Consider the following 26,749-nt stretch of genomic DNA (forward strand, 5'->3'; position numbering starts at 1 on the left):
GCGGGGCCGGGCGGGGAGGCCGGTCCCGCGGGCGGGGGCGGGGGCGGCTCCGCGACTTCTCCCGCCGCCGCCGCCAAGGGGAGTTTCCAGGAAGTGGCCATATTGGATCCATTCAGCCGCAGCCGCCCGGGCGGAGCGCGTCCCGCAGCCGGCTGGTCCCCGTCGCGGCCCGGGTGCTCGCCCCGGCCCGCCCGCCCGGTGCGGAGCTAGCCATGGCGGCCACTGACCTGGAGCGCTTCTCGGTGAGGGCCCTGCCGGGCCGCGGCGCGCGCGAGAGGCGCGGGGCGCTGGGAAGGGGCCGCCCTGCAGCTGGCGGGGGGCGCCGGGCGGGCTGTCAGCTCGGGGACACCCGAACGAGCTCTTCGAGGCGCTAGCGCGGGGTCCCGGGGCGTCGGGAGGGGGCGTCCACTTTGGGCGCACGAGAGACAGACCCCCTTCGCGGGAAGGAGCAAATAAATACCTGCCTGGTTCGGACCAGGTGCGAGGACAGACTGGGGGCCCAGGAGCCGCGGAGGCCGGGGAGGGGGGGCGGGGGGGATCCAGGATCCTCCGGACCCCCACATCTCCCGGGGTGTTTCTGCACTGATGGGGGGGGGGGGAGATTCCTAGCCGCGCAGGTGCTGTTGGATGGGCACAGACTGTGAAGATGAAACCCCAAAGGATCCTAGGGAGTCTTTCAAATGAGTTGCAGACTTGGATCCCGAAGACCTTGGGCCTTCTTTGCCTTCCCCTCCACTCCTCTCCCATCCCCACTCCCCGCCTAAGCGCTCAGATCCCGGGTGCGATTCCAGGCAGGTCCCACCTCAGTGGTCCGGTCTGAGGCAGCCATTCCCCCAGGAACCAGCGATTCTGGATACAGCCCAGTGGATGTTTGTTTGGGCCCCAGTCGGAATGCGTTCTGCAGGGCTCTCGGTTCGGGTGGTCCCTGCAGGGGTCTCTATAGGGCTGAGCCCACCAATAGCCAACTTTCTAAAGGTGTTTATAATTCACCTGGGGGAGGGGAGCCTTTTGGGGATTGTGTCTGCCTGTCCTCTGGTGTCTGAGGCTGGATCTGGGTGTGTCTGAGAGGCTGGGCTGTGACAGTGAAGGAAGCTGTGTCCTCTTGCCAGCATGTGAGGCCCTGGTCGGCGGGAAGGGGGAGGGAGGGCCCAGGGCTGTTGGGGGGGAGGGGGAAATGTTGACTATGTGACCGATAAGGAATTGGTTCTGGGGCTAAATAAGGGAGTCAGGACTTATGTAATTAATGCTATAAATACTGTCATCTGAATTAGTGTATGTAAATTTTCCCTTTAATCTGAAAATACATTTGTTGGTCTACTTTGGAAATATGCATAACTGAAGCAGGAGCTCTTGGTTTCATAATTCTAGACTGAGGTGTTTTATTCCCATTGAGGAAGGGGCGCTGTGTCAGTTAAGTAAGTTTAAATACAGGAGGAGTGGAATCAGAGGTTTACCTCACCCCTGCACTATAAATTGGAATTTATGTACCCAAGGAGGGCAGTCTCTGTATCCTAAGAGACCTGCTGATGAGCTGGAGGCCAAGAGATCTGGCAGTGTTTGTGCATCTGTGCATGTGTGTCTGTGTACATTTTCTGTGTCCAGCTGACCAGAAAGTTATGTCTGAGTCTTGTCTGTGGTCAGAGGTTACCCTAACAGTTGGTCTTGCTGGTGGGAGCGGTATGCAGAGTAACTAGAATCAGAATGTCTGATATGAATCTTAGGCTACTACTTATTGGCCATGTGACCTTGAGAAAATTATTTAACCCCTCAGTGTTCTCATCTATATAATGGGATGAAAATATTACCTTCCTCCTCGGGTTATTGGGCAGATTCAGCGAGAGAATCATGGTGAAGTACGTAGAGCAAGGTCTGGCATGTGATAAGGACATAATAAATGACACATGATACCTAGTGTCCATGTGGAGGTAGAAACTGGTCCTCTGTATAGGAAGGCAGCAGAAAATGAGTTTGCTCCGTTCCATGGTCCCCTCCCTAGGGCTCCTGTCACTGCACACCCAGAGATTGTCCTCAGAATTGAGCTGAGGGAGTTGATTGCACTTCCAGGAGGTGGAATGGAAAAGGCCTTTCCTTCAGATTCCCATGCTGGCATTTCTGTGAGGATTTCGGGTATTATCTCCATGGTGGGCCAAGGCACAGAGACAGGACTGACTCAGGTATGTATGGCTGTCCAGGAGCCTTGGTGACTATGTCATGTTAAGCTGGCTGGGTGGACGCCTTCCACACCCTCCATGCTCTGAGCCGGCAGCCTCCTGGGAGGACTTGTATGGGGTTGAATTTGGGTGGAGACCTTGGGTGGGGTTTGGCCTGAATTTCAGAGTCTGGACTCCATTCTGCTCTCCTGGCTTGTCATCCTGGGAAAATCATTTCTTTCTCTATCTTGCTATAAAATGGACCCAACCATACTAATATTCTTCAAAGAGTTTGTGGAAGGTTAATTGCAGTCTGTGGCATGTTTGGAGATCTGTTTAGATGTCTCCCAGCCTCAGGGTTGATTTTGGTGTTAAGCATTGACCATGAGGCTATGATTTGATTGAGCTTTGGCAGGTCTACACTGCCTCCCAGCCCCCACCCCAGGCTGGCTTGGTGGTCAGCCCAGCCCTGGAGGGCCTGGGAACTGTCCCGTTCTGGAGCTTAGATGAGCATACGGAGTTTGTACTTCAAGGTCATTATGTGCTGGGTTCCTATTGCCCACATAGCATGATATAAACAGGATCAGTAGCCTTTACATCTTGTCTAGCCCTGCTCAATCCTAGGTCAACCACGGGGTTAGGGTTGACATCTCCTGGACGTGTATGTCTGGGACAGCGCTCTGGGGAGTTTCTGTTGCTCTTGCTGTCCTTGAGCAGTCCAACTCCTGTCCACTCTTGTTCTGCTCCTCCTCCTTCCTAGGTCCCAGACTCCTTAATGGGTTCCAGACTTTACTGCACCCATGGCCATCTCCTGTGTTCCTTCTGTCAGAATCTCATGTGGCAGGGCTGAAACTCCAGGGCAAGGGAGGCTTTAGAGCTGGGGGAATGCGGAGCTATGAGGGGGAGAGGGAAGAAGCGTGAGCATGGCAGCCTCATGCCTGGCATTCCTCCCAGCCAGTCATCCCCCCCCAACCCCCCCCCCCACCATCTCTGCTTTATCCCCAGCACCATCTGTCACTTCCGTTGTCACCCCTGTAATCTTGACACTTCTCCAAGAAGCAGGCTATCCAAGGAGTGCCTCTTCCCTCCCTGAATCAAAAGCTGGTGGGAAGGGGTGTGGGAGGCAACCCTCTCACGCAGTAGGGCTGTGTCATGGACTGGTATCTCCCTGTCCTGTAAAAATGGCCAGGAACCTCCTTGCTGAGCCATTCTGAGAGAGAAATGAGAGCACAGCAAGGAATGTCTGTGAAGCTCTCAGTGCCCTGGTGGTGTCGAGAGATCATCAGTGAACACCACCTGCAAGGCTGCAGCTCTGTCCCACCACCCTCATGGGCAGCGGGCCTTGCTATGGATGTCAACTCTAGGAAGGTCTGCCTGGGATCTTGTTTGGAATGGGTCAGAGCAGGGAGGCTGGTGGGAAGGCACTGGTGATGCAAGGGAGCACATGATAAGGGGCTGACTAAGCTTGGAACAGAGAAGGTGGCAAGAAGGAGCCTAATTATAGTGCCAACAAGATGAGAAAATGGATGGAGGCCCTGACCCAGGGCCTGACTTTTGTGAAAAGCTTTGGGTGACATAGAGGGCTCTGGATGTTTTGTGCCCATCAGGTTGTTGATACCAGCAGCCTGTGGTTGGGTGAGGATGGCAGTCTCTGGCCATTGGCAAGTTTGGACCTGAGACCCAATCCCAGCACCCAAGTAACCCTTGAGATGACAGAGAAGGTAAAGCCCTCTGAATTTGGGGCCCTAAGATGGGTTAGGTGGAGGTGCGTACTGGGACATTAACTACCATGAATGTCTCTGTGGCTCGGGTCCAGCTACTGGAAGAGAGCAACTGCAGGATGACAGAGCAAAGGGCCTGAGGGCTAACTGGCTTCCGTGTGTCCCCTGCAGCCTCTGCAGCCTTCCTGCCCCTGTGCTTCCAACACGGGTCTTGAGATCCCCAGGCATGGCTCGCAAGGCTCAAACTTTGCCAGACAACCCGATGTGAAGCTGTGTAGGTCAGGAGGGAGACACAGGCACATGGGGAAAGGATATTTTCTAAGGGCAGTTTGCCATCATGATAGAGCTGGAGTGTTCTTTGCTGGGACCATCTGTATCCTCAGGACTCACATGAGGAACCATGGTTGGGAAGAGGTGGTGGAGAACAGGGCAAGGGACATCTTGGCTGTAACTTCACTTTTTTTTTTTAAGATATCTGATTTTATTTATTTATTTATTTTTAATCTGTTTTGTTTTGTTTTTTTGGGAGAGGGAGAACATGAGCAGGGGAGGGGCAGAGAGAGGGAGAGAGAGAATCCCAAGCAGGCTCCACACTGTCAGCATGGAGCCTGATGTGGGACTCGATCTCATGAATGATGAGATCATGACCTGAACCAAAATCAAGAGTCAGATGCTTAGCCCACTGAGTCACCCAGGCACTACCCTGTAACTTCACTTTAATTGCCCTGGGTGGTCTTGAGGCAATTAGATATTCTCGTCCTTAGAGCACATGGCTTCCAGGCAGTTCTTGGCCCCTATGCTGGAGGACACATTAGAGGGATAGAACCAGGGGAGGAGGGAATTAGGGTCTATTTCAGATCATAGTTTCAAACTATTCTTTGAGGGGCCTCCTAGGTCTGGGATCCCTGGGGCCTGGGGTTCAGAAGGACCATTGGGTATGGACTCAAGTCCACTTTCCAGACCTGGTTGTGGGGCCAGGGTGCAAGCCTGATACTTAACCTGGTGCTGGCGTGAATGGAGCAAGTGACAGACAATTATAATACAGCAGCCCTGAGTATCCACTGGCCATTGTTGGTGCCCTTGCATTTCTCTGCCCCTTCCCAGCACCGGCATCCATCCTGGGATTGGAGAGGGGAAGGGTCATGTTTGCTGTCCCCATTTCCCCTTCTAAGGGTGGGGTCTCATTCACTTGGGAACATAGTCTGTTTCCTTCCGGTGATAATCCAGATCAGTTATGGCTTCCCAACTGCAAAGCAGTGGGAGCTGTTGCTGGAGTCCCTGAGCCAAATGGGACAGTATGAACTCATGAGTTTCCAGTAGCTTCTGAGGCCCAGAGTGTCTCTCCTATCTGCTCCATGGTGGGATGGACCCCTCCTTCTCAGATAGCACAGCACAGTCTAAGCAGGTATGTGTCCTAGGCTTGGAGCGAGCTGGTTGGGCCCAGAAGTTGGTAACTTCTTATGGCTTCTTGGAAATCTGATTTTGTCATGAGAAGTATGCAACAAATTATCCCATATTACTAAGAGGTGGCCCTGGCTTTCTATTTGCATAAAGAGGGAGGAAAGTGCCTGTTAGTGAGACAGGGAAGCTGAGAGAATGGAGTATAGGGGTGGCCTTAGGCTCCTGGGAGTAGTTTTGCACCCAAAGTCCCTTCACTTCCCAGGATGCAGGAGGGGGTGACTGGCCTTTTGAGAGTGACGGTGGCCTCCTCCTGGGGCCTACCTACCTTGGTGCTGTTATTGCCACCGTGCTGCTTGGTCTATGCTCATGTCTTCTCCCAGGTTTTTTTTCTTTTTAAATGTTTATTTATCTATTTTGAGAGAGAGAATGCATGAGCAGGGAGGGGCAGAGGTGAAGAGAGAGAGAGAGAGAGAGAGAGAGAAAGAGAGAGAGAGAAAGAGAGAGAGAATCCCAAGCAGTCTCCACACTCAGCACAGAGCCTGATGTGGGGCTTGATCCCATGACCCAGGGATCATGACCTGAGCTGAAATTAAAAGTCAGTCTTAATGACTGGCTGAGCCACCCAGGCACCTCTCCTCCCCAGGTTTTTTTGCTGTGTTAGGAGAGAGATGCTTTTGTTCCTAGGTATTCCCTTGATTGTGGATAGGTGTATCTTGCCTCTATCCTTCCCTTCTGGCCCAGGATAGCAACATTCCTACCCCCTGCCCTCCTGCACACATCCCTTTGGTTATTTCCCGTAACCTTTGACCTGGGCTTAGAGGCTTGCTGTGGAATCCTGGGATGTGAGCCTAAGCCTTTCCTGGGAAAATTCCTAGGATTCCTCTCAGACTCAAGGACAGTTGTGCTATGACCACGGGTTCTGGCCAGCAGCCTCTGCTCTGGCTATTTAAGGCCCAGGCTGCTTAGAGTAGCTAGAGCTGTGGATTGGATAGTCTGTGCCAGGAACATGGGTGGGGAAGGCTCCCAGTGGCGCAATGACTCGTGGGTCCATTGCTCAACAATTAATAGGGCTTCCCTAGGGCTGGAGCTCTCCTGGCAAGTGGGCTTCCTGTTTGCCTAGCAGGGTGCTTTGGCCAGTGGGTTCTAGGCCTAGGAGCCTGGGGGAGAAAACTGTACGAAGACCGAGGCACCAGAGAACTCTGTGGAAGGCCTAGGATGGGGAGCTCTTCTTTGTCCAGGATTCAGGAGTCAGGTACACTTCCAGTGGGCTACCGTTTCTCTTCCCATCCCAAAGACCAGCCTAGTTTGGGAGGTTTGATCTCAGGGTTCTTTATCCACTCACAGCTTCTTTGGCTCTGTTGGTTCACACATTCAGCAGATTTCCAATTTCTTCTGGATAAAATCCTGTTTTTGTGTGGGCAAGCCATCAGACATGGTTTCTCCCCCAAACCCACCTCTCTTCATTGTGAAAGAAGTATCTCCTTTTGGCTGGCATTTAGGGCTGCTCCAGAAAGCTCGGAGCGAGCGTTTCCTGGTTAGGAAGATGACGTCCTAGTTATCCACTGGGCTGTATAACAAAATGCCATTCTCTACTTTGTTCTGGACGGTCGGGCATGGAGGAATGCAGCCGGCCTGAGCAGTTATTATTTTGGTTGTTGTCTTTGATGTGCCAAAGAAATGATGACACAGAAGCCTGGGGCCTGGCTCAGGAGCCAAAAGCTTGTTAGTGATTAGAGAGGGGATAATGGTCCTGTGGAGTTTCCCATTGTGTATGTAGGGCTCAGAGCTGCCAACTCTGTTCTGGAGCTTTGAGGATAGTTGGAGCCCCCCGAGCCAGCAGGCCAGGGAGGTGAGTTGTCCAGCCGAAGGCCCCTCCGGCAGAGCTCTCTCCTGTGGAGCTCTCTCCTGCGGGTCTCCGTGCCCCAAGAATGGAGACACGAGTGTGTTGTCCTTCTACCTCACTCTCCTACCAGACGCGGCGTTGCAGACTGTCAGGCCACGGACCAGGTACACCCCTCAGACAGGTTGTGTTGGGCCCCGGTGGTGTGCTCGGTTTGTGTTGGTTGTCAACCTTTCAGAATTAGGGCGTTGCACGTAAAAATCTAGATTTGTAGATTCTCTGGAAAAATCGTTAAGATTTGGCAGCACTGGGCCTGCGTTCCCACAGTTGGCTGGAGTTGCAGAACCACGGCCATTGTGGACTGAGCACAGGCTCTGCAGTTCCCTGGCGCTCCTAACCTCTCCCTGAGGGACCCCACAGTCAGCCAAGTCAGCAGGTCTTTCAGCCAGCAGGCCACGGAGTGATGTGGCTAGAAGCGTGGGTTTTGCAGTCATACTGTCTCCGTGCAGATCCTGGCTTCACCCTCCTGAGCACTGTGGTCATGGGCAAATGACTTCATCTCTTGGAGCCTCCATTGTCTCATCTGTCTGATGGAGGTGATATTACAGCCTACCTCATAGGGCTGATGTGTGGGCCAGATGACATTCAGAGTCATACATGGTAAGCTCTCGACAACTGTTAGTGCCATTGTTGTTATTCCTGTACTTTTTCCTCTTCACTCATTTACATTACCTGCCTGGCCTCTGTAGCCCTTTGAGTTTAAACTGCGTCAGATTGAGCCCCTGAGGTCTGGGATCTGGTGTCCTCATTTTTTCCTTGGCAGCCATCCCAGGGCCTGGCACACCTGGCAGGCAGGACTGGCGCGTGTGTGCTGAGCAACTGAATGAAGGAGTCCGGGGGCCTTGTAAGAATAGGGGAGGTAGTGTAGTACGGTGGTTTAGGGCAAGGGCTTGGCTACTCTCAAATCCTGGCTCTGCTCCAACTCGTTTTCTGGTGTCTGTGCACCTCAGTTTCCTTACCTGTAAAATGGGAATTATAGTGGTGTCAGCCACACAGGGTGGAGAAGGGCTGTGTAGGAGACCGTAAACCATTTGGCTTAGTTCACACAGGGTGGTCCTCAGTGAGGTGTTGTGTCATCATTTGGCATTCATTCGTTCCTTTGGTTGTAAACACTGAGACGTTTTACTTTCTACACTTTTTCCTTCCCTTCCTTACGCTCCTTGCTTTCTCTCTGTTCCTTTGCATTCTGAGTCTCACTTTGGAAACCCTAGCAGTCAAGATGTCCTCATTTGCAAGGACTGGATGGGCCCACTCAACTAGCTGAAGCAGTAAAGGGGAGATATGGCGGGGGGCAAAGGGAAAAGCTCAGAGGTAGAGCAGACACTGGCTTTCTGTTTTTTGTGATTTTCTTGGTGCTGCTGTCCTCTGAGTGGGCTTTAGTGTTATTCCAGCCCCCCTAATGGTTATAAGATGATCATAAAGGTTCATCCTGGGTCACCTGATTGTAACGTAGCCAGTCATGGGATCATGCTGATGATCGGCTCAGGACTATTAGGACCTACCTTTAGAGTTGGAGCTGAGGTCTTAGCTGCAAATTGCAGGGCATTTGTAGGGTCATAAGGCAGCCATTGGGAGATCTGCAATTTCTTTCTGATGTGTATTAACTGAGACATGCTGATGATGCTTTGGGGGCTGCTGGCTCCTCCTAGGCTGGGTCAGCAAAGACACCTGGTCCAGGCACTTGGTAGTGAGCAGCACACCTTGGGTCACATGTTGTTGATTACACATATAGGATCAGAGAGGCTGGCATTAGTGAGAGTCACACTTCGGTAGAGTCAGGAAGTCAGATCTGTCTCCTGAGAAGGGGGAACAGCAATCTTCCCTCCTCAGGACCAGAGGCCACTCCTCTGTGTGTATGCATGTGTGTGTGCGCACATGTCCTAGAGATCAATAGTCCCATGGTCCCTGAGGCTCTTGAGCAGGCATTGATTGCCTCAGCCCTGTGGTCCCTGGAGTGACAGAGTGCAGCCTGGACAGCAATCTGGGGATGAGCACCTCCCTGTACTCCACACACTTCTCCAGAGGGAGCAGTGTTGTGTGACTGAAGGCAGCCAGGGCCAGGTGAGTGAGGATAGGTGGACTTCTGCAAGAGCCCCCATCCGAGTGCTGCTCTGAGCCTTTGAAGCCTGGAACTGTGAGGAAGTGGGGGAAATGCAGAACCAGGATGGCCTCTGTCTCTGTGCAAGGACTGTGTGGCCGAGTGTGCGCGCGCGTGTGGTTCCCAGACACAGCTGACGGGATGGGTTTTGGCGGCAGGCTACAGGATGTTGGATTGCGTCCTGATTGTGTCACCCTTGGAAGAAGAGGATGAATAAACACATAGCCTTCTCTGCAAGCACAGCACGCCTTAAATTTTGGAGATTTTCTGTTTCGCCTGCAAAGAGAAATGCTCTAGACTCCCTGTTCTGTCCCCCATTTGATCCTTAAGCTGCCATGAGCAGGTGGAACCGAGACTAAATAATGAAGCTCTGTGTGAGGTGGGCAGATGCCCCTGATGCCACAGCAGTTGAAGACAGTGTTCAGTAGTTTATAAATGGCAGCATTGTCTAGCATGTTGGGCATCGTGGTGGGAGGGTGGGAAGAGCAGAAAGCCTGACCTCCCCCCGCCTGCAGCCAACCTCAGGGAGCTTATGGAAGAATTGGAGAACCGGGATGCATAAAGAAAGGACGACTAATAGTGCATGGAAATGGGGTCACAGCCAAGTGAGGGGTCTGGAATGTAGGTGTATAGAGCCAGGACAGAGCAGGTGCCGGGGAAAAGGGAGAGTGAGTTCTGGAGTCCTGAGAAGCGGACTCTGTTAGGAGAACAAATTCAGCGGTAACCTGGCTGAGCCTGTGAGGAAGGCCTCAGACCGTGAGGGCCTAGGATGCCATGTGTGTGGGGTTTGGACCTGACCCAGCACATTCTATGCTCCATTAACTGTTTCTGATGTGGGCACCAGTGAGAGGAAGCTCCCTTTGGGGCCTCTTTGTTGGTTTATGTTTGCAGCCCTGGGGGCAACCTGGGCTTGAGTGGGGAGGTTGTGACACGATTTCCTGGGGACAGGGGATATGGAGAAAGGGTCAGCTGTAAGAGCAGAGGCTCTGCACGGAGAGCGTTATCAGAGAGCAGATTTAGGGGTAACCCCGACTTGTTTGAGGAGATAGTACCACTGCCCAGAGGGTCCATGTGGAGTCTAGGCTGCCATGGCACACACTTGGCTGTCATTGATAAAAGGCTAAAGTGACTAAGCAGGGGTGGGGATGCGGGGGGAACATTATTAGTCAAGGAGAGAGGGTGGAGTTTGTGTGCCAGGGGCTCTGGTGGGGAGAAAAGAATGGTTGGAGGGGTTCAGGCCAAGTCAACAGGCTGCAGCTATGAAGAAGTCAGAATGTGCTCAGGTGCTGAGGAGATCACTCTGCAGGAGGGTAGGCACCCAGCGTATCCATTGTTTGGTAGCCACACACTGTCTACTGATCAGTAGCTCCTAGGGCTGCCTCCATTTGGGCCTGTTTCCTCCCCTCTGGAGCTGTGGGCAGGATGGCAGGATGGTACTCACACTCACTGCCCTTCCCCGTCTTTGCTCTTTCTAATGGGCAGTCAGGGCAGAGGGGCTCAAGAATGGAGGAGACATGTTTCTGCCCAACTTGGAGCTGTTTGGTGCCAGCCCCCTAAGAGGGCCAAACCAGGGAAGGCTGAGCCTGGGAACCTTCCTTCGGAGGACGGCATTTTATCCCCATTCCCAGGGAAGCAGAGAAACTATCCGCACAAATTGGAGTCTGACTTTGACCCTCTGCTTCGGGTCCTGCTGGTTTCTTTTTATAGTGCTGTGGGCCAGCTCCAGTGGCCCTAGCTCACTCGGGACCTGCTGCCTGCCTCTCTCCTGAGGCCAGACCTCCATATTCTCATCCAGAATCCTTTGTCTAAACAACCAGGGCTGGAATGGGTGTGGGAGGGTGGTATGAGCCAGAGCCTAGAAATCCCTAGAGAACACTGCTGAGGCAGGAGGGATGAAGCCTCAGTCACAATGTCTCAGACACTAGCCCTGAGACCCAGTGGTGGGTGTGAGGGAGCACCAGCCCCTTTAGCGGGGCCCATTTGTGCACTCCATGCTTGGGTATATGACGAACAAGGGGGGCACGTGGAGGATTGTGAGTCCAGCCCAATGAGGGAGGGCCCCCTGATGGAGAACAGGTGTGAGGGGGTCAGACCAGGGCTGCCTCTGCTTGAATCCTGCTTCAGTAGGAGTGTCTGTGAGGTCTGAGAGGGGGCTACAAGAACATACACACTCTCCAACCTTGGCCTCTTGAAATCTTTATTTAAGATGGGAGAACCATTTGGGGCCTCTTCCTGGGCAGGAGGACAGGTGAACCCTCAGGGATGGCAACCAGGATAGATGGTTCTCTGGGCCATCTGTGCTAGGAGATGCCCCAGGCCCAGGTATCGCTTGCCAGCCCAGGTAGAGAAGAGCCATGGGTGAAAGCCCTTTTCTAGGACAGGATCGGGGGCCCTGAGGCACATTGGGCTTCCTGTGTGGAAACTCGTCCTGGAGTTGGAGCTCTGGCAGACTCACACTGTGTCCTGAGATTTGCTGAGAATTCTGGCAAGGGCAGGGGTGGTGCATGTCACTGGGGTTTAGCCTCTCCCCACGTGGCCCCTCTTCCCCGGTGGGCTCACTGCTTTGCCCTATTTCTCTCTTGGCAGAATGCAGAGCCAGAGCCCCGGAGCCTCTCCCTTGGTGGCCACGTGGGCTTCGATAGCCTCCCGGACCAGCTCGTCAGCAAGTCAGTCACACAGGGCTTCAGCTTTAATATCCTCTGCGTGGGTACGTGTCATAGTCTGGCCAGGGGGCAGCCTCAGACAGGGGATGGAGCTCTGTGCCCTGTCCACTTGTTGAGCTACAAGGGACCTCCTAGGCAGAGAGACACTTTGAGGGTCATGGCAAGGCACTGATTGGTGTCTCTGCCAGGGTCAAGGACAGATATTGGGGGCCTGACTCCAGTTGCCTCGAAGAGTGAACAAGATCAGGGCTGTGAAAGTGCTTTGTAAACTGAGAGTGTTTATCACAGAGGTTTAGATTGTGTGTTTATTTTTAAAACATTCACTCTTGTTCCTACTGTGTATTAAGAACACTATGGTAAACAAGACTGTCCTATTATAATACCATGCGAGAGCTCCGGCACGCATCTGAACAAATACAGCCCCAAACAGGGAGGCGCTGGGAGGTTCCATGGGTCTCAAGGCCAACGGTACAAAGAGCTCTGCCACACCTTCTGCAGGTGCCTAAGCCCTGGCATCTGCTGGGCTGTGGGTGCCCCTCGGGAAGCAGCCTGTCCCGAACCGGATAAAGCTAGCTGGAACAGGAGGCCACTTATGGCTTTAGACCCTGGCTCATGACCAGCCCCAGCCCAGGAACGATGGTGTGCAGAGCAGGTGATGGGTCCCATTGAGGCTAGCAGAGGCTAATGTCCAGTGGATCCCACAGCTGCCTGGCTCTGCCTCTTCCCCACACCCTGAGGAAACATTTCTCACATCCCACATAGCCATGGCTTATGTCCAAGTCAGCCTTTTGGCTTTTTCTTCCACACGTTTTTGAGGCCACCAAGAAGGGGTGGCTCCTCGGGATGGGACAGCGAGGGATGGAGTTGGAGGCCTGCCCCTCTCTTCTGTGTGGAGGCTGAGGTGCCCAAGCCCCACCCATCCTAGCCAGCAGCCAGGGACTGTCCTGTTTCTAAACTTTGACATCTCCTCCATTCCTTGCTCCCCAGGGGAGACTGGCATTGGCAAGTCCACGCTGATGAACACGCTCTTCAACACGACCTTCGAGACCGAGGAAGCCAGTCATCATGAGGAGTGTGTGCGCCTGCGGCCCCAGACCTACGACCTCCAAGAGAGCAACGTGCACCTCAAGCTGACCATCGTGGATGCTGTGGGCTTTGGGGATCAGATCAATAAGGATGAGAGGCAAGAGGCGGGAAGGGCGGCCCCGCCTACTCTCATCCCCGCCCCCCTCCCCCCATGGTGGGCTCAGTTCTAACGCTCTGCCCAAGCACCCTTAATTCCTAGCTGCTCCCACACTAATCGGCAAGCCCTCCACTCTATGGGGGGCCAGAGGAGGGCCTCTTGGGGAAGACCTGAGGTCCCAAGGACCCCTTTGGAGGTTAGGAGACAGGGTCAGCCACCTGTACCCAGACAGGGAACCCCAGACTGAAGCCGCTTGTCCCTACAGAGAACAGGTTGGGGGCAGCCCGCGCCCTGTGGCTCAGTGCCTGCCTCAGGAGTGATGGAGCTGTCTCTAGTTACAGGCCCATAGTTGACTACATCGACGCGCAGTTTGAAAACTACCTGCAGGAGGAGCTGAAGATCCGCCGCTCACTCTTCGACTACCACGACACGAGGGTCCACGTCTGCCTCTACTTTATCACGCCCACTGGGCACTCCCTCAAGTCCCTGGATCTGGTGACCATGAAGAAACTAGACAGCAAGGTACACACCCTGCCCCCCAAACTTGTTCCATGGGCTTCATGGTCCTCCGCTGAGTTGGGGGCTGCAGTGTGACTCTCTACTGTGGTCCTCGGGGGCTCTGCTGCTTAGGGGCCTGCAGATAGCTCCTGGGCTTGGTCCTGTTTTCCCTTGCCTTTTCCCTACTGCTCCAGTGGGCCCTCATCACTCTGGGTTCTTTCTGTAGAGCTCTGTCTCCTTAGTCTGGTCCTGAGCCCCTTCCTTCTAGATGAATTATTTCTTATTTAAAAACCAAAGCTGGGTTTGCCCAGAGGACTAGTTTTTAGGGCTAGATGGTGGTTTGAGGGAACCAGGGCTGTAAGAAGCCCCATAGTCAATTGGTACCACCCATTAGAAAGGCCCCAGGTGGCTGGGTTCAGGCTGGGGCTGCCCATGGGAGCAGCTCCATGTCTCTGGCCTTCTGCCTTCTGCCTTTCTGCCTGGGGATGTGGCCTGGGCAGGGCTGTCCACAGTCAGGGAGAACTAACCTGCTGCCCCTCACCCCTCATCCTGGCAGGTGAACATTATTCCCATCATTGCCAAGGCTGACACCATCTCCAAGAGTGAGCTCCACAAGTTCAAGATCAAGATCATGGGCGAGCTGGTCAGCAATGGGGTTCAGATATACCAGTTTCCCACTGATGATGAGGCTGTTGCCGAGATTAACGCAGTCATGAACGTGAGCATTGGGCACTGGCCTCAGGGCCAGAGGGGGCTTGGAGCCAGCATAGATCTGTGGCAGCCCCAGAGACTCTGGCTCCCCCAGGATTCCCCAGGATTTTCAGGATTCGGGAAAGACGGGTGGGTGGGCATCTGGAAGCCAGCCAGTCCTACGTCCTACGGCCAGGAGATGGGAGGAATTGGGTATTGGGCTGGTGCTGGGCCTTTCCCATGCTTAAGTTTCATAAGATAAGGATGCAGGGCAGGAACTGAAACCTGTAGGAGTAAGCAGGTAAGATGCCAGCGCTTGGGAACATGGAGGAAAGCCAGGCTTGCAGGTCCTGTGAGGGAGCTTCTAATGGCCCCTAGGGAGCCCAAGGTCTGAAAGAACCCCTCAAATGTAAGGAAGATGGGGGTGCAGGTTCAGCCCACTCTCCTATTTGGAGGCCTTAGGATACTTCTCCAAAAGAGAGCCAGGAAGCAAGCATCTGGCCATGCCTTGTTCAGGTGTGGCATCCCTTCCCTGGGGTCCAGGATAGTGAGGGAGGGTCTGTCCATTAGTCTGTCCACCCAGTGCTCACCCATACTTGGGCTCCTTTCCAGGCGCACTTGCCCTTCGCTGTGGTAGGCAGCACTGAGGAGGTGAAGGTGGGGAACAAGCTGGTCCGAGCACGGCAGTACCCATGGGGAGTGGTGCAGGGTAAGTGACTAGAGGGAGCACATCCCCAGGTGGTGGGCCTAAACTCAGTCTCCTGGCCTGTGTCCTCCCTTTGACTGTCCAGTGCCTGTGCTGCCGATGGAGTCGGCCTGGAACACTTGACTGCTGTTCCTGTGTCCTTTCCTCCCTGTGCCCACCTGTGTGTGTGTTCACCTGATGCCCCACGGGCCCTGTGCTTTCAGTGGAGAATGAGAACCACTGTGACTTTGTGAAGCTCCGGGAGATGTTGATCAGAGTGAACATGGAGGACCTCCGAGAACAGACCCACAGTCGGCACTACGAGCTGTACCGGCGCTGCAAGCTGGAGGAGATGGGCTTCCAGGACAGCGATGGTGACAGCCAGCCCTTCAGGTGACATCCTGCGTGGGGCGTGAGCCCATCTCCACAGCCACGGCCAGACTTGCCATGCTGGCAGCTGTGCCTGGTGGGGGCGGGGGGGGGGGTGTCTCATGAGCCAGGGGGAGGGGCGTGGGGACCCTGGCACCCCCACACCCCTCCTTTGCTCAAGTGATCCCCCTTCTCTGGCTCTGCCCCATCCCATCCCGCTGCAATCCCACCCTTGGCCTCTTGTCTGTGCGTCTCCACAGTCTGCAGGAGACTTACGAGGCCAAGCGCAAGGAGTTCCTGAGTGAGCTGCAGAGGAAGGAGGAAGAGATGAGGCAGATGTTCGTCAACAAAGTGAAGGAGACAGAGCTGGAGCTGAAGGAGAAGGAGAGGGAGGTACGTGTGGGCTCCAGGTCTGGGAGAGGCCAGGTGAGGGAGGGCGGGGCCTGGCCAGGCTCACAGGAAGCCCCTGTTCCTCCTCTGCTCCCAGCTGCACGAGAAGTTTGAGCACCTCAAGCGGGTCCACCAGGAGGAGAAGCGCAAGGTGGAGGAGAAGCGCAGGGAGCTGGAGGAGGAGACTAGCGCCTTCAACCGCAGGAAGGCCGCGGTGGAGGCCCTGCAGTCCCAGGCCTTGCACGCCACCTCGCAGCAGCCTCTGAGGAAGGACAAGGACAAGAAGAAGTAGGTGGTGGGCCTCCTGCCCACGCTGGCTCTTGCTCCCTCCTGGGCACCCACTCTGTCCTACTCTTGGCTCCTTGAGTCTACTTTGGTTCTCGCCCATGCTCTGCCTAGTCACCATTTGGCTCTCAGTCCCACCCGCTTTCCCACTTCATTCTTGCCCTCCTTTCTTTTCTTCTCACTGGTGAGCTTGATATCTCAGGATACTGGGTATTTGTGCATGCTCTGTCTTGCACAGGTAACCCCTTGTTACCCCCCCACCCCACCCCGATTCTCTATTCCTCTCTCTCTCTCTGTCTCTCTCTTTCCTGGCTCTGTCTCAGGCTCTGTCTCTGTTTCTTTCTTCCTGTCCCCCTCTCTCTTTCTCTCTCTCTCTCTCCCCCTCCTGCCGCCCCCTCAGAGCTGGGATGGTGAAGCCCGGGCCACACAGGCCTAAAAGGGTATACAGGTCTCAGGGAAGGTCTTTCAAGCCCAGAGAGGGGCAGGACCCGTGAATGTCCGCATTTCCAGATTCCAAAATCTGCAGTTTTTGCTTGGGCAGTGTGGTGCATCCCCCTCAGTCTCTACAGTGGATGTGGGACCTGCATTGGTTGGCAGGTGGATGCTTGAGCCCAGGCAGCACTGGCCCCCAGGCACTCTGCTCACTGCCTGGTGGAAGGAAGGACACCAGCTCCCTGAAGGGGCTCTGGGAGTCCTGCTCCAGAGAGGAGCTGCCCTTCAAGTAGAAGTTAGAGTTGGAAGAGAGAGGAGGACAGGAGGCTTCCAGCCTCCCGCAGTGCAGTGAACCTCTTGGCCAGGTGGGGGCAACTCCGAGTCATTTCTCCTCAGCCTTTTTCAAAGCCTCTTTCCACACTCTCAGCCAGAGTCCAGATGCCCTGGTTCCTAGGGGGTCTCCCTCCTCCACACTACTTCATTCAGTGTCCCGTACCTCATCACGCTGTGGGATCTTGTCCATCCCTGCTTCTCCCTGCCCCTGGCCTGGGTCAGATACCATCTTTTGCTTGTCAGCTGAGGAACTAAGCAGATGATTCCATTTTTGTCCTCATTCTTGAGTTTCTTGGACACTCATGTCTCCTTGGAATGTTTGGGAATGTGTGTGTTCAAGCCCTTCTTTCCCTGGTGGCAGTGGAGGCTTGTGGTTAAGGCCATGCAGCGGGTAGCCAGCCGTGGCTCTGGGATGCTGCTTGTGGCATCAGCACTCTCCCCGCCCCTAGTATTGCCATTCCCTAACACACATACACCCATGCACACAGTCTTACTCTCACTCCAGCCCTGTCACATGCACAGACTCAGGCACTTGTCATCCAACACACACAGCCCCCAGGGCACATAAGCACAGAGACATCTGAGGAAAAAAACCTTCTTGAGCTGCTCCCTGGGAGAGATGAGGGGGACAAAGCCAGGCATTTAGGAATGAATGCTAGTTCCTATTCCTAAGGCCTGTCCTCTGCTTTGGGACAGACCCTCCCCCGCCCTCCTTTCTATAGTCTCCCTCATCCTGCTTCCTGGTGTGTCCTACCCCATCTGCTGGCACTGTTGGCAGAGATAACCCCCTGCCTGTCCCCAGGGAGGACCCTAGCCCCACATTTCCCTCAACCATGTGGATTTGCTCTTTGCTTTGCGTTTGCTTCCAGCCCCAGCCCCATGTCCAGCTCTTGGCTTGGTGAGCCTTGGGGCTCTGTGAATTGGAATCTCTGTGGGTTTCAAGCTAGTGGCTAAGAATCCAGTTTCTCCTGGAAAGGGGTGTGTGGGTCTGCGTCCCAGGTGTTGGCATCTAAAGAGACTGTGCCCTGCTCCCTGCCAGCTTGGTCTGGGCCATCTTGTTTCAGAAAAGACAGGCAGGATCTCCTAGGAGATAAACTATGGAGAAACTACTCAGACACTGAAGACACGGACGTGTGGCCAGGACAGGGCCAGGAGGTGGGGTGCAGGCTGGCTGCAAGGGCACCAGCACAGCTCTCGGGGTGAGAGTTCATCTGTGGTGTCGGGTCTCCCTGCCTTCCCAGTGTGGCCTGGGTCTGGCAAACAGGTCTTTTCTGCTTGCTGGACATGCCAGAAAGCTTCAGTCAGTTTGGCCTCCGGGAGAGACCTCTCCTCCCGTGCTGGCCTTGTGAGGCCAGGAGTTGGGTAGGTGAGGTGGCCTGGAGTGCCCCTTCCTCTTGTCCTGGTCAGGGGAATGGGGTATGTGAGGAGCGCTTTCGGGGTGGGGGGTGGTTTTTCATGACCACTGAGTTGGATTGCTTTGATTGGTTATACTTAGTCTTTAGATTTTAATCCATTTTCGCAAAATTACTTCCCAATCAGATCTTGACCCTCAGCCCGGAATGCCACAAACTAAAGCAAATTCTCTGCTTTGCTCGCCACAAATGCCAAACTGACTGCCCTTTCCCAGCAGCCAACTTGCTGTCTTTTGTTTCTGTTTGATTTGGTTGTCTGCGTATCTTTTAATGTGTCTGTTTTTGTTTTGTTTGTTTTATTTTTATTTTTCAGTTAACGCACGCACAGACTTACATGTCAAGAGCGGACTTTAGACTTTCATGTGTTAAGTTGCTTGAGTTACACCTTGTGACCCTTCTTCTCCCATAACATGGTGTGAGGACGGACTGGGAGCCGGTACAGACTCCAGTGTTTACAGCCTTGCTTTGTCCCCTACCCCCACCCCCAGGCTGCCCTGGGCCTGGTGGGCCACCCTCTCTATGCAAACACGTCAAAGCCATGAATGCTGGAATCCAAAACTGACAAGGTTTATTTTTTTCAGAGCCAGTGGCTGGTCTTCCATTTACAGTGTCACTATTCCTTGACGGAGCAGTTATGTGCCACTCTAGCGAAGGCCCCAGCCGGCGATGCTCGGCCTAATTGTTCAGCGTCAAGATGGCAACTCATGCGGTGCCCTAGGTGTGGCCGCGTGGTCTGGTATACATGCTGCAAAATTCGCTCGATTCCCCCTCAGTTTAATTTTTCTAACCTAGAGCTTAATTTCAATAATAACTTTTAAGATACTTCTAAATTTTTATTTTGGCACAAGCGTAAAGACAAATAATATCCTCTCCCGTTATTTTCATAAGTAACCCAGATTCCCTCATTTTTTAAAAACTAAAAATATCTCTAAACCTTTCTTATGTATAAAGTATCCCTATAATATTTAGGGAGAGGTGGGTAATAAACATCCTGTGATGACAGTGTTTGGAATTTCTTTATGGATGAAAGTGGGACACGAAGGAGACCGCATGCAGTGTTTTAAATGTGGACGTAAATGGAACAGCAGCCCAAAGCCGTTGTCTGTGTGCTCCACAGGTGCTACCCATACACAGGGACCACTCCACGTGTGTGTTAAGTGTTTGACTCCAACTAAGACCCCCCCCAAACCAATCCTGCATATTCCAAATGCAAAGAGTACTCTGCCGGGAAAAGGTCGTTTTTTTATCTCAAGGTCGTTGTTTTCTGTTTTCCTGGCTGACTCACAAAGCAAAGACACGAAGGTGTCTGATGTATGTGGACTATTTGAGAAAACACTACCAGCCAAGGAGCTTTCCCACCTCCACTGCGTTCTTCAGGGGATCATTGTGAGGAAGTACTGGCAGTATTGATTCTCCGATGTTCCTGTTGGTCTGCGAGCCACTGCGAGTATCAGGGCTGAGAATATGGTGTGATGAAATAGATAAAAAAAATGAGTAGATGAAAGGATTTCATTTAATGTTGATGGAGCACTGTGCTAGATACAGTGTACTCAGAATAACACGCAGCTCTGCCCTCAGGCAGCTCACAGTCTAGTGCACTCCCTAGTCGGAAGCCTTGGGAAGTCGCGCTAATTTATTGTCGGATTGGTCGTTTGTTTTTCATGTCCTCTGTCCTCCTTCCCATTGCTGTTTCCGCCTTTCTGCCTTGGCCTGCTTTACTGATTTCCAGGACCAAGTCGTGGCTTCGTCCTGCCCTTCTGAGATGGGGCTCCATTCAGAGTGGGGAGGAGGGGCGAGCCGTGTGTGTGTCCCCAGAGGCACGGCAGGAAAAAGGCAGCCTTGTCCTCCTCACCAGGAGCAGAGAAGGTCTTACGGATGTCCGGAGTGCAACTGCTCGAAGTGTCATGCCGTGACCAGGGGTGGATCCAGATTGTAAGGGGCTTCAGTGTGGGCATTCAAAAGGCCAATCAGCGTATACCTAAGGCACATGTGGACTGTCGGTGGCTTGACTTTAGGGGGATTATATGTGTGAGAGTGTATTCATTTTGGCTGAGGCATGACCTGTAAGATAGCCTCTGTCAGCTAATGTATTTCTGAAGATGAGGCTCAGTGACCCAGAGGATTTGCTGGTTATATAAGAAACAGAGATTCCTGGTTCACGGGCCAATTTGGGGACTCTGGAGTGGACAGCTCCTGCCACCCATTCACCACAGCCTGTGGGCTGCAGCTCGGGCATACTGGAAGGTCGGAACTGTGGCTGGTTACCTTCCTATGGGTGCAGGGCTTCCCAGCATCTCTCAGGAGACCTGTCACTCTTAACACTTTCTGGGGTCTGAGCTGCTTCCACAGGTACCATCGGCTCTAGTGAGCCTTGCCACCATTCTCTCCCTGGGCTATTTGTGTTTGTAAGTTTATCATCTTCAGCTGAGACCAAATTAATCCTTGATGCACAAAATGAGCTTAAAACGTGCCGTTATTTAACAAGCTACCCCGTCCGGGATGTGACCCTTGTAGTCAGGATCTGATTTGCCTCTCCTTTTCAGAATCATCTTTTAGCATTATTAGGACTGTCAGTGGGGTCATGCTGGCATTTATGATCATGTCTCTCATGAGCTACGTTGGTTTTGGGTAGAATCATATAATTTATTGTCCAAACTGAGACTTTTCAGATTGAAAGCAGGTCCTGTTAATAATCATGCCAGATCAACAGGTGTAAGCTGGAACGGTCTCAGGCAAACCGGCATGAATGGTTACCCTGGTGATGGGTAACCTGAATGGAGGTGGTTTGTAATTGTGCAGACTGACTGCATATATGTTTCCATGTGTCTATGTGTGGGTGCTCGTTAAGTGGGGCTCATATTACTGGATAAGAGGCCCAAGGGAAGTGTGGCTTGCTCGTCTGTTACGTTAACATGCTTTTCTAAAACTGCTTCACCTGTTAATTCATTTACTCCTTCATACATTGACTGTTTTTGTTCCTTTCCATTCACTTTGTACTCTTTTTTTTTCCCCATTAAATTTTGCATTTATTTTGAGTTTTTGTGGTGTCTTTTTTGGGCAGTAGCTTTTCTGATTTAACATGTTTTCTAGCCTATTAATCTGCTACGACTGTGGTAAAACACAGCTTGTCTTTTCTGTGAACTTTGTGGGGTTGGCCAGCTTCTATAGGAGTTGTGTTTCAATAGTGACTCCTGCTGTGGGCATCTGTGAAAAGCTCTGGAATGGGTGTGGGATGGAGGAAAGAGTCATAGGAGAGAGCCTATGGTCCATCAATCTTCAGCGTGCGTGAATGGGTGCAGGCCACCAGAGAAGGGAAGGGCTGCCTTTTAAGAGTTTACATCCTTGTGGAAGAGGCTTGACGTGGGACAACTAACATCTGAGTTCTTATGGTGTGTCAGGCATTGTTCTGAATTGCATTACGTGCATTAATTCCTCTAATATTCATAATAATTCCAAGATCAGGTACTATTCCCCCCCCCCCCCATTTTATAGGTAAGGCAGAGAGGTAAAGTAATTACCCAGAGTCACACAGCTAGTAACTGGTGGAGTTGAGATTTGATTATTGGTAGCCTGTACCCTTGATTCCTGAGCTACAGTTGCTACTTGGCAACCCAGTGGGATGATGGACTTATAGTGAAAATGTAGCCACAATTGAAGTGTGCAGTTTGACACACAAAAGTGTGGGTTGGTGGACCTGAGATGGTTTGGTAGAGGTGGGATGCCCTGGCAGGTGGATATTTGGCTGAGAAAGGGCAGACCAGTGCTGGAGGGAAGCGATGACAAGCTTGTGGATTCATTTGCAGAGGAGCTTTCTCTACTGGGCACTAGGTTCATCACTGGGAAGACCAAAACAAGGAGAGGGGGACTCAGGTCAGAGAGGTGACAGCACACCGGGGAGACTTGTGTGCAGACGCCCCTAATGAACGTTCAGCTCAGCTCTCCCTGTGGGGAGTCAGCTAGCAGGGAAGCAAAGTCTTCACCGAGCTTTGAAGGACAAAGACCCTCCAGGAAACCAGAGGAGACAAAGGTGACATTGGTAGAGGGAACAGCATTGTACAGCTCGCTCACCCATCTGGGGGAAGTAATATTTGGACAAGTATTAAAAAGGCCCAGGATGCTCCCCTACTCTGTTCTCAGCCCATCTGCCCGTGTCTTCTCTCCTCTCCATTTTCTGCAGCTACAGTCCTTCACCAATCCCTCCCCTTCTGTAGACAGGGACAAAAGCAAGACAAATCGTGTCCATACTTCTCCCACCACAACAATCGCAATCTCTGATCTGAGGTGGGATAGGAGTTGCTTAAAAAGAGAGGGAGAGGGAGAGAGAGAGAGAGAGAGAGAGGAAGATGGGACCTGGAATCCCAAGGTGAGCCTCAACAGCCTAAAAACTTTTCTCAAACTCCCAAGTGGTACTTGGCAACGCAGAAGTTTGCTTTCTCAAAGAGCAATACTGTTTACTAAAGCAGGGCTGTCCCTTTTCTCAGTACAGGGTTCACACACAGGTCCACCTTCTCCTTTCTCTGAGAGATTAGCGTTGAGGACCCAGCTTCCACTCAGAGCTCCCTAGTTAAGAGGTCAAGACTTCCCTGCAGTTCTGCAAAGTCAGAGAGAGCCAGAGCTGGGGTGGGTGCTCAGCAGGAGCCCGTACTCCCTGCTCCCCCTGCCCCCAGTCCTCACTCCCAGCGCAAGGAAGGGGGCAGGGGGCAGCTGTGGCCCTGGGAGGGGTTGCCGTGAGCAGCAGGCTGTGCCTCAGCCTCTCCATTGGTGCTGGACTACAGACAGCTGTTGCTGGGACCCAGGAGGTGGTATTCTAAGTGTATGTGACTATCGAGTCTAAATGCTGGATATCCAATACATTTAAAATAAGATTCTGATGAGGTTGAAAGGAATTAAACTTTATTTTTACAGAAGCTCCACCAGGCAAATTTGTGTGGCCAATAGGTAGAGATTCATACGCGCACTGTTATAGTCTACCTGGTCTGTGACCTCTCTGCATCTAGCAGCAGGTCGTATTCCTCACAGCTTAGCCTGTTTACACAAAACTGCTCAGGGTGGCAAGACTTCAGAAATCACTGTGAAGTGTGTGGTTCTGTCATTCGTATTCCCGACGCTGCTTACACAGCTCCAGGGGGCAGCTCTGCCTGCTGGACTCTCCTGCCCAGACAATGGCTGTGTAGTGTCCTGCTGTCCTAGAGACAGTTGGCTTCTCCCTCACGGCTGTGCCAGTCATCTCCTTCTAGCAGTGCCATGTTGGGAGCAGCCTCAGCCTCAGAACCTGCTCATCTCGACCTAAAGCTCTCAGAGCTGTGTTTCCCCATCAGGGGTCAGCTGCTGAGATCATTCTTAAACATAAAATTCCTCTAAGGTAGTACACTACTTTGCTTAAGAGTAACAAAGGACAAACGTGTGAAGCTTGACCAAGTTACTGTACATTGAACAAAGCATACTTTATGATCCAGGTCTTATGGAGAGAAGACCTAAGTCATGGCCAAGTCAGGGGACATTCATTTGGAGAAATGGTCCCATTTTTGCCATGATGGGCAAGGTCAGTGGCACTTGAAGTGCTACACTTCCCAGAAGTCTGGGAAGCTGACAGAATCTGGCCAGCTCCGTAGGTGGAGCAGCACAAGCTGGTCAGTCAGAACCAGCCCGGCCCTTCGGTCCTGAGCAAGGCCCACTGCTGGCCTGACTCCAGTTCCCTTATGGGCCACTACCAGTCCATGCTGAAGGAGAAGGGAAAACCAAGGTGCAGTATGACCATTCATTCATTCATGCTGGTCTCGGACCCATGGGAGAGAAGAGAGCAGGGTCTTGATCTGTCAGACCACCCTTCCCAAAAGGGACCCCCGACCTGCCTTTTTTCTCCTTACTGCCTTCTCAAGACTCGGGAGCTTTTTCTCAGTTGCCTTCCAGTGCCTTCTTCCTTTATTGTTACAGGATCCATAAAGCCTAGAATTTAGAGGCGTCCCAGCACGAAGGGGTTGCCATGATGCTCTAAAGGGTACTAGGGTAGGGGCACAGAGGCTGGGAAGTGAAACAAAGTTGTCTGAGCAGGAAGAGGACTACAAACTTCTCAGGTGCTGCTTTACAAGTTCCTTGCAGTGGCTCAACTGCTCACTACTGACCTGTAATTAAAATAGAGTCATCCTTGAAACAGAACCATTTTACATTCCAAATAAAATAGTGAGTGCTTAAATGTTAGCACAGAGTAATTTCAGGAAGGTCCAACTGTTTGGCTCAAGAGCATTAACCCCACCATCTCAGGGACATCCACCTCCAACCTCAGTAAAACTGTCATTCATCTAACTATGCATTTCCATCTTACCCTGTCCATACTCAGAGATTCCGATCCTTCAGTGCCTCCCTCATGGTACCCCAGTACCCGGTACCATACAGTCAGATAAAAGGTGAGGGGTCTGAGATTTACACGCTGCAATATTAAGCTCAGGGGTGCTTCCTCCTGAGTCGGGCACATGCCCCGGACTTCACCCCATCCTCTTGACAACAAGGGCTGCCACTGAGATAAAGCTCTTTTCACTGTCAAGAAACCCACCCAATTGGTCCAGTGAAGGGAACATGTACCCCATACTCATCCAGAGGGTATGCCAAGTGTACAAAGCCTAGGCCTTAGGTAGACTCTTCACAGAGTCATTGTGGCCAGAACATCTGGAGCCCACAGGGGCCAAGAAGGGCGATGCGTACCATTTTGGGGGCAGAGTGCATCAGCTCAAGGGGCAAAACTGAGAGCCTGGTCCGGGGCAAAGTTGATGTCTACCTGTGCTTTCTTTAGCAGATCAGATATAGGAGTACACCAGTCGGGCATGAGCCTCTCCAACTCTAAGGTGATGATGACCAAGGCCAGTGTGGAGCCCTTGAACTGCAGCAGCTGGTGGCCCGCCATACAGTGCTGCAGCTGCCTGGTCAGGGACGCGACGTGGAGGGAAGGATTCCTCTGAGGCAGCAGCTCCACCACGTGGGGCCAGCCCAGGACCACCAGGGCATGGAACTAGAGACCGTGGTTTTTAACGTTAGAACAGAAAACCCCATACCTTTCATATATCAATGACCAAAAGTGCAAACAAGTTAAATTTCCATCAGGGAGCATCCGATGTTGCCCAACCCCTTCCATTCCCACCCATGGCCCCATAAGGGACTTGAAGCTTAATACTCATTCTGTGGCCAAGCTGAGCTTCAACCTTGGAGAGAAAAGACAATCTGCTTCCTGGGATGGTCATTAAGAGCTCAAAGTACCTAGATGACAATGTTTCAGTTCTGAAAAACAGAAGCATACTATTCAAGATTAAGATAGCAGAAAAGTTACTTGTATCTGTATACTGCAACTTGGCAACAATGGCCAGTTTTCAGAATGATACAGCCCTTAGTGATTTAATCTTCATGCTTCCTAACCGACCAAAACCCCATACATTTCCCATTGCATAATTTTGCCTTACTAACGGAATCATTCCTTAAGAATGACCATCATTCCCCAACTCAAAAAATACCAACTAATACAATATTTTTTAAGTGCCAGATCAATATGGTCTAAAGCCTCAATAAGGATCGTGTGTAGGTGAATAAAGACAGCTAAGTGAATGTGTGTAAAGTGTAGCACAGGCAGACAGCTTTTTATGTACAGTATTCATAGAATGGAAAGTTAAATATTTTTGCAGTGTGTATTTAAAGAGAAACTCACCACAACAGTGCCGTCAAAAAAATCTTTATAATCTATTGTCTTTTAGAAGCGGGGGTCTGGTGGAACTGTGTTGGATTTAAGATCTCCATTTTCCCTCTTACGTGTGTCATGAGCCCTGTGGGTCACCTCACTGTGGTACGTGTAAGGACGTGTGCACGCCTGTGCTTTGCCATCCTATGTTGTGAACAGCTGTTCCAAAGGCGCACACGAGTCTAGGGCAGACTCTGCAAACTCCTCGTACTTACTATGGTCAAGAAGTCCAGCGGTATCCCAATATAGAGGTCCCGATGCAGTCTGTCCAAAATAGCCAGCTCCACCCTCAGCAGCTCTCCCGGGGTACAGCCAGAGCCGTAGTGCTTTATGAAGTCTTTTATGCGTGGAATTAACTGTAAAAAGAAAATAAAGAGGCCAAAGCCCTGTATCATGTCATGGTAACTTGTTTTCTTATCCATGGGAACCGGGCATCCGTGACCCTAGGAGAGTTGTCTTCTCGTGACATGCCACAGAAAATGCTTCTGACAGAAACACCAAGTCAGATTTTGGCCATGTGTCAAGTCCCAGGTAGTTATGACAACATGTAGTGAATGGCACATGGTCACCCTCTGCAAACAACTTTTTGTTTTAACTGCAGCGTAGTTAACATACGGTGTGAGGTCAATTTTAGGTGTACAATATGGTGTTTCAGTGCAAACAGGCCTCGATCCACAAATGCACTCCAGCTCATGCCCAAAGGTGCTTTGGAGGGTGGGGCTGTGCCGCATGCCCCCCATTCAGCTGCAAGAACTCACCCACGGTTTTTATCCTTATCATTCCTGTTCCCGACCCCCACGGTGATTACTTGTTATAGAG

General features: G+C 52.3%; 2 protein-coding genes across 9 annotated transcripts in view; one reads left to right on the forward strand and one right to left on the reverse strand.

The window, feature by feature from the left end:
• On the forward strand, positions 1–26,321 carry SEPTIN8 (septin 8). 8 transcript variants are annotated; one of them, XM_086704364.1, is made up of 10 exons: positions 1–242; positions 11,857–11,977; positions 12,921–13,116; positions 13,452–13,638; positions 14,171–14,332; positions 14,917–15,013; positions 15,214–15,382; positions 15,619–15,751; positions 15,846–16,036; positions 24,998–26,321. In XM_086704364.1, the coding sequence occupies exons 1-10, from the start codon at positions 213–215 to the stop codon at positions 25,161–25,163; spliced, it is 1,452 nt and encodes a 483-aa protein (XP_086560490.1). In that variant the 5' UTR covers positions 1–212; the 3' UTR covers positions 25,164–26,321. The 8 variants fall into 8 exon arrangements, with proteins under 8 accessions (XP_086560490.1, XP_086560498.1, XP_086560455.1 ...); XM_086704329.1 differs by lacking the exon at positions 1–242 and adding an exon at positions 2,039–2,174 and having other exon boundaries at positions 13,458–13,638; XM_025924507.2 differs by lacking the exon at positions 1–242 and adding an exon at positions 2,043–2,174.
• The window catches only part of CCNI2 (cyclin I family member 2), an 8,824-nt gene continuing 7,983 nt past the window's right edge, over positions 25,909–26,749 (reverse strand). The window contains exon 5 of the mRNA XM_086716588.1: positions 25,909–26,286. Coding sequence (XP_086572714.1) covers positions 26,113–26,286 — 174 coding nt within the window. The 3' untranslated portion in view covers positions 25,909–26,112. The remainder of the gene's footprint in view (positions 26,287–26,749) is intronic.

Source organism: Puma concolor, chromosome A1, assembly GCF_028749965.1.
Source record: "Puma concolor isolate L17-30 chromosome A1, mPumCon1.1.hap2, whole genome shotgun sequence".
Taxonomy (NCBI): Eukaryota; Metazoa; Chordata; class Mammalia; order Carnivora; family Felidae; genus Puma; species Puma concolor.

Coding starts and splice junctions, on each gene's coding strand:
- SEPTIN8 (XM_025924507.2), top strand. CDS start 2,073: ATGGAAAAGGCCTTTCCTTCAGATTCCCATGCTGGCATTTCTGTGAGG. Junction 13,117..13,451: donor CAGATCAATAAGGATGAGAG/GCAAGAGGCGGG, acceptor AGCTGTCTCTAG/TTACAGGCCCATAGTTGACT. Junction 13,639..14,170: donor TGAAGAAACTAGACAGCAAG/GTACACACCCTG, acceptor TCATCCTGGCAG/GTGAACATTATTCCCATCAT.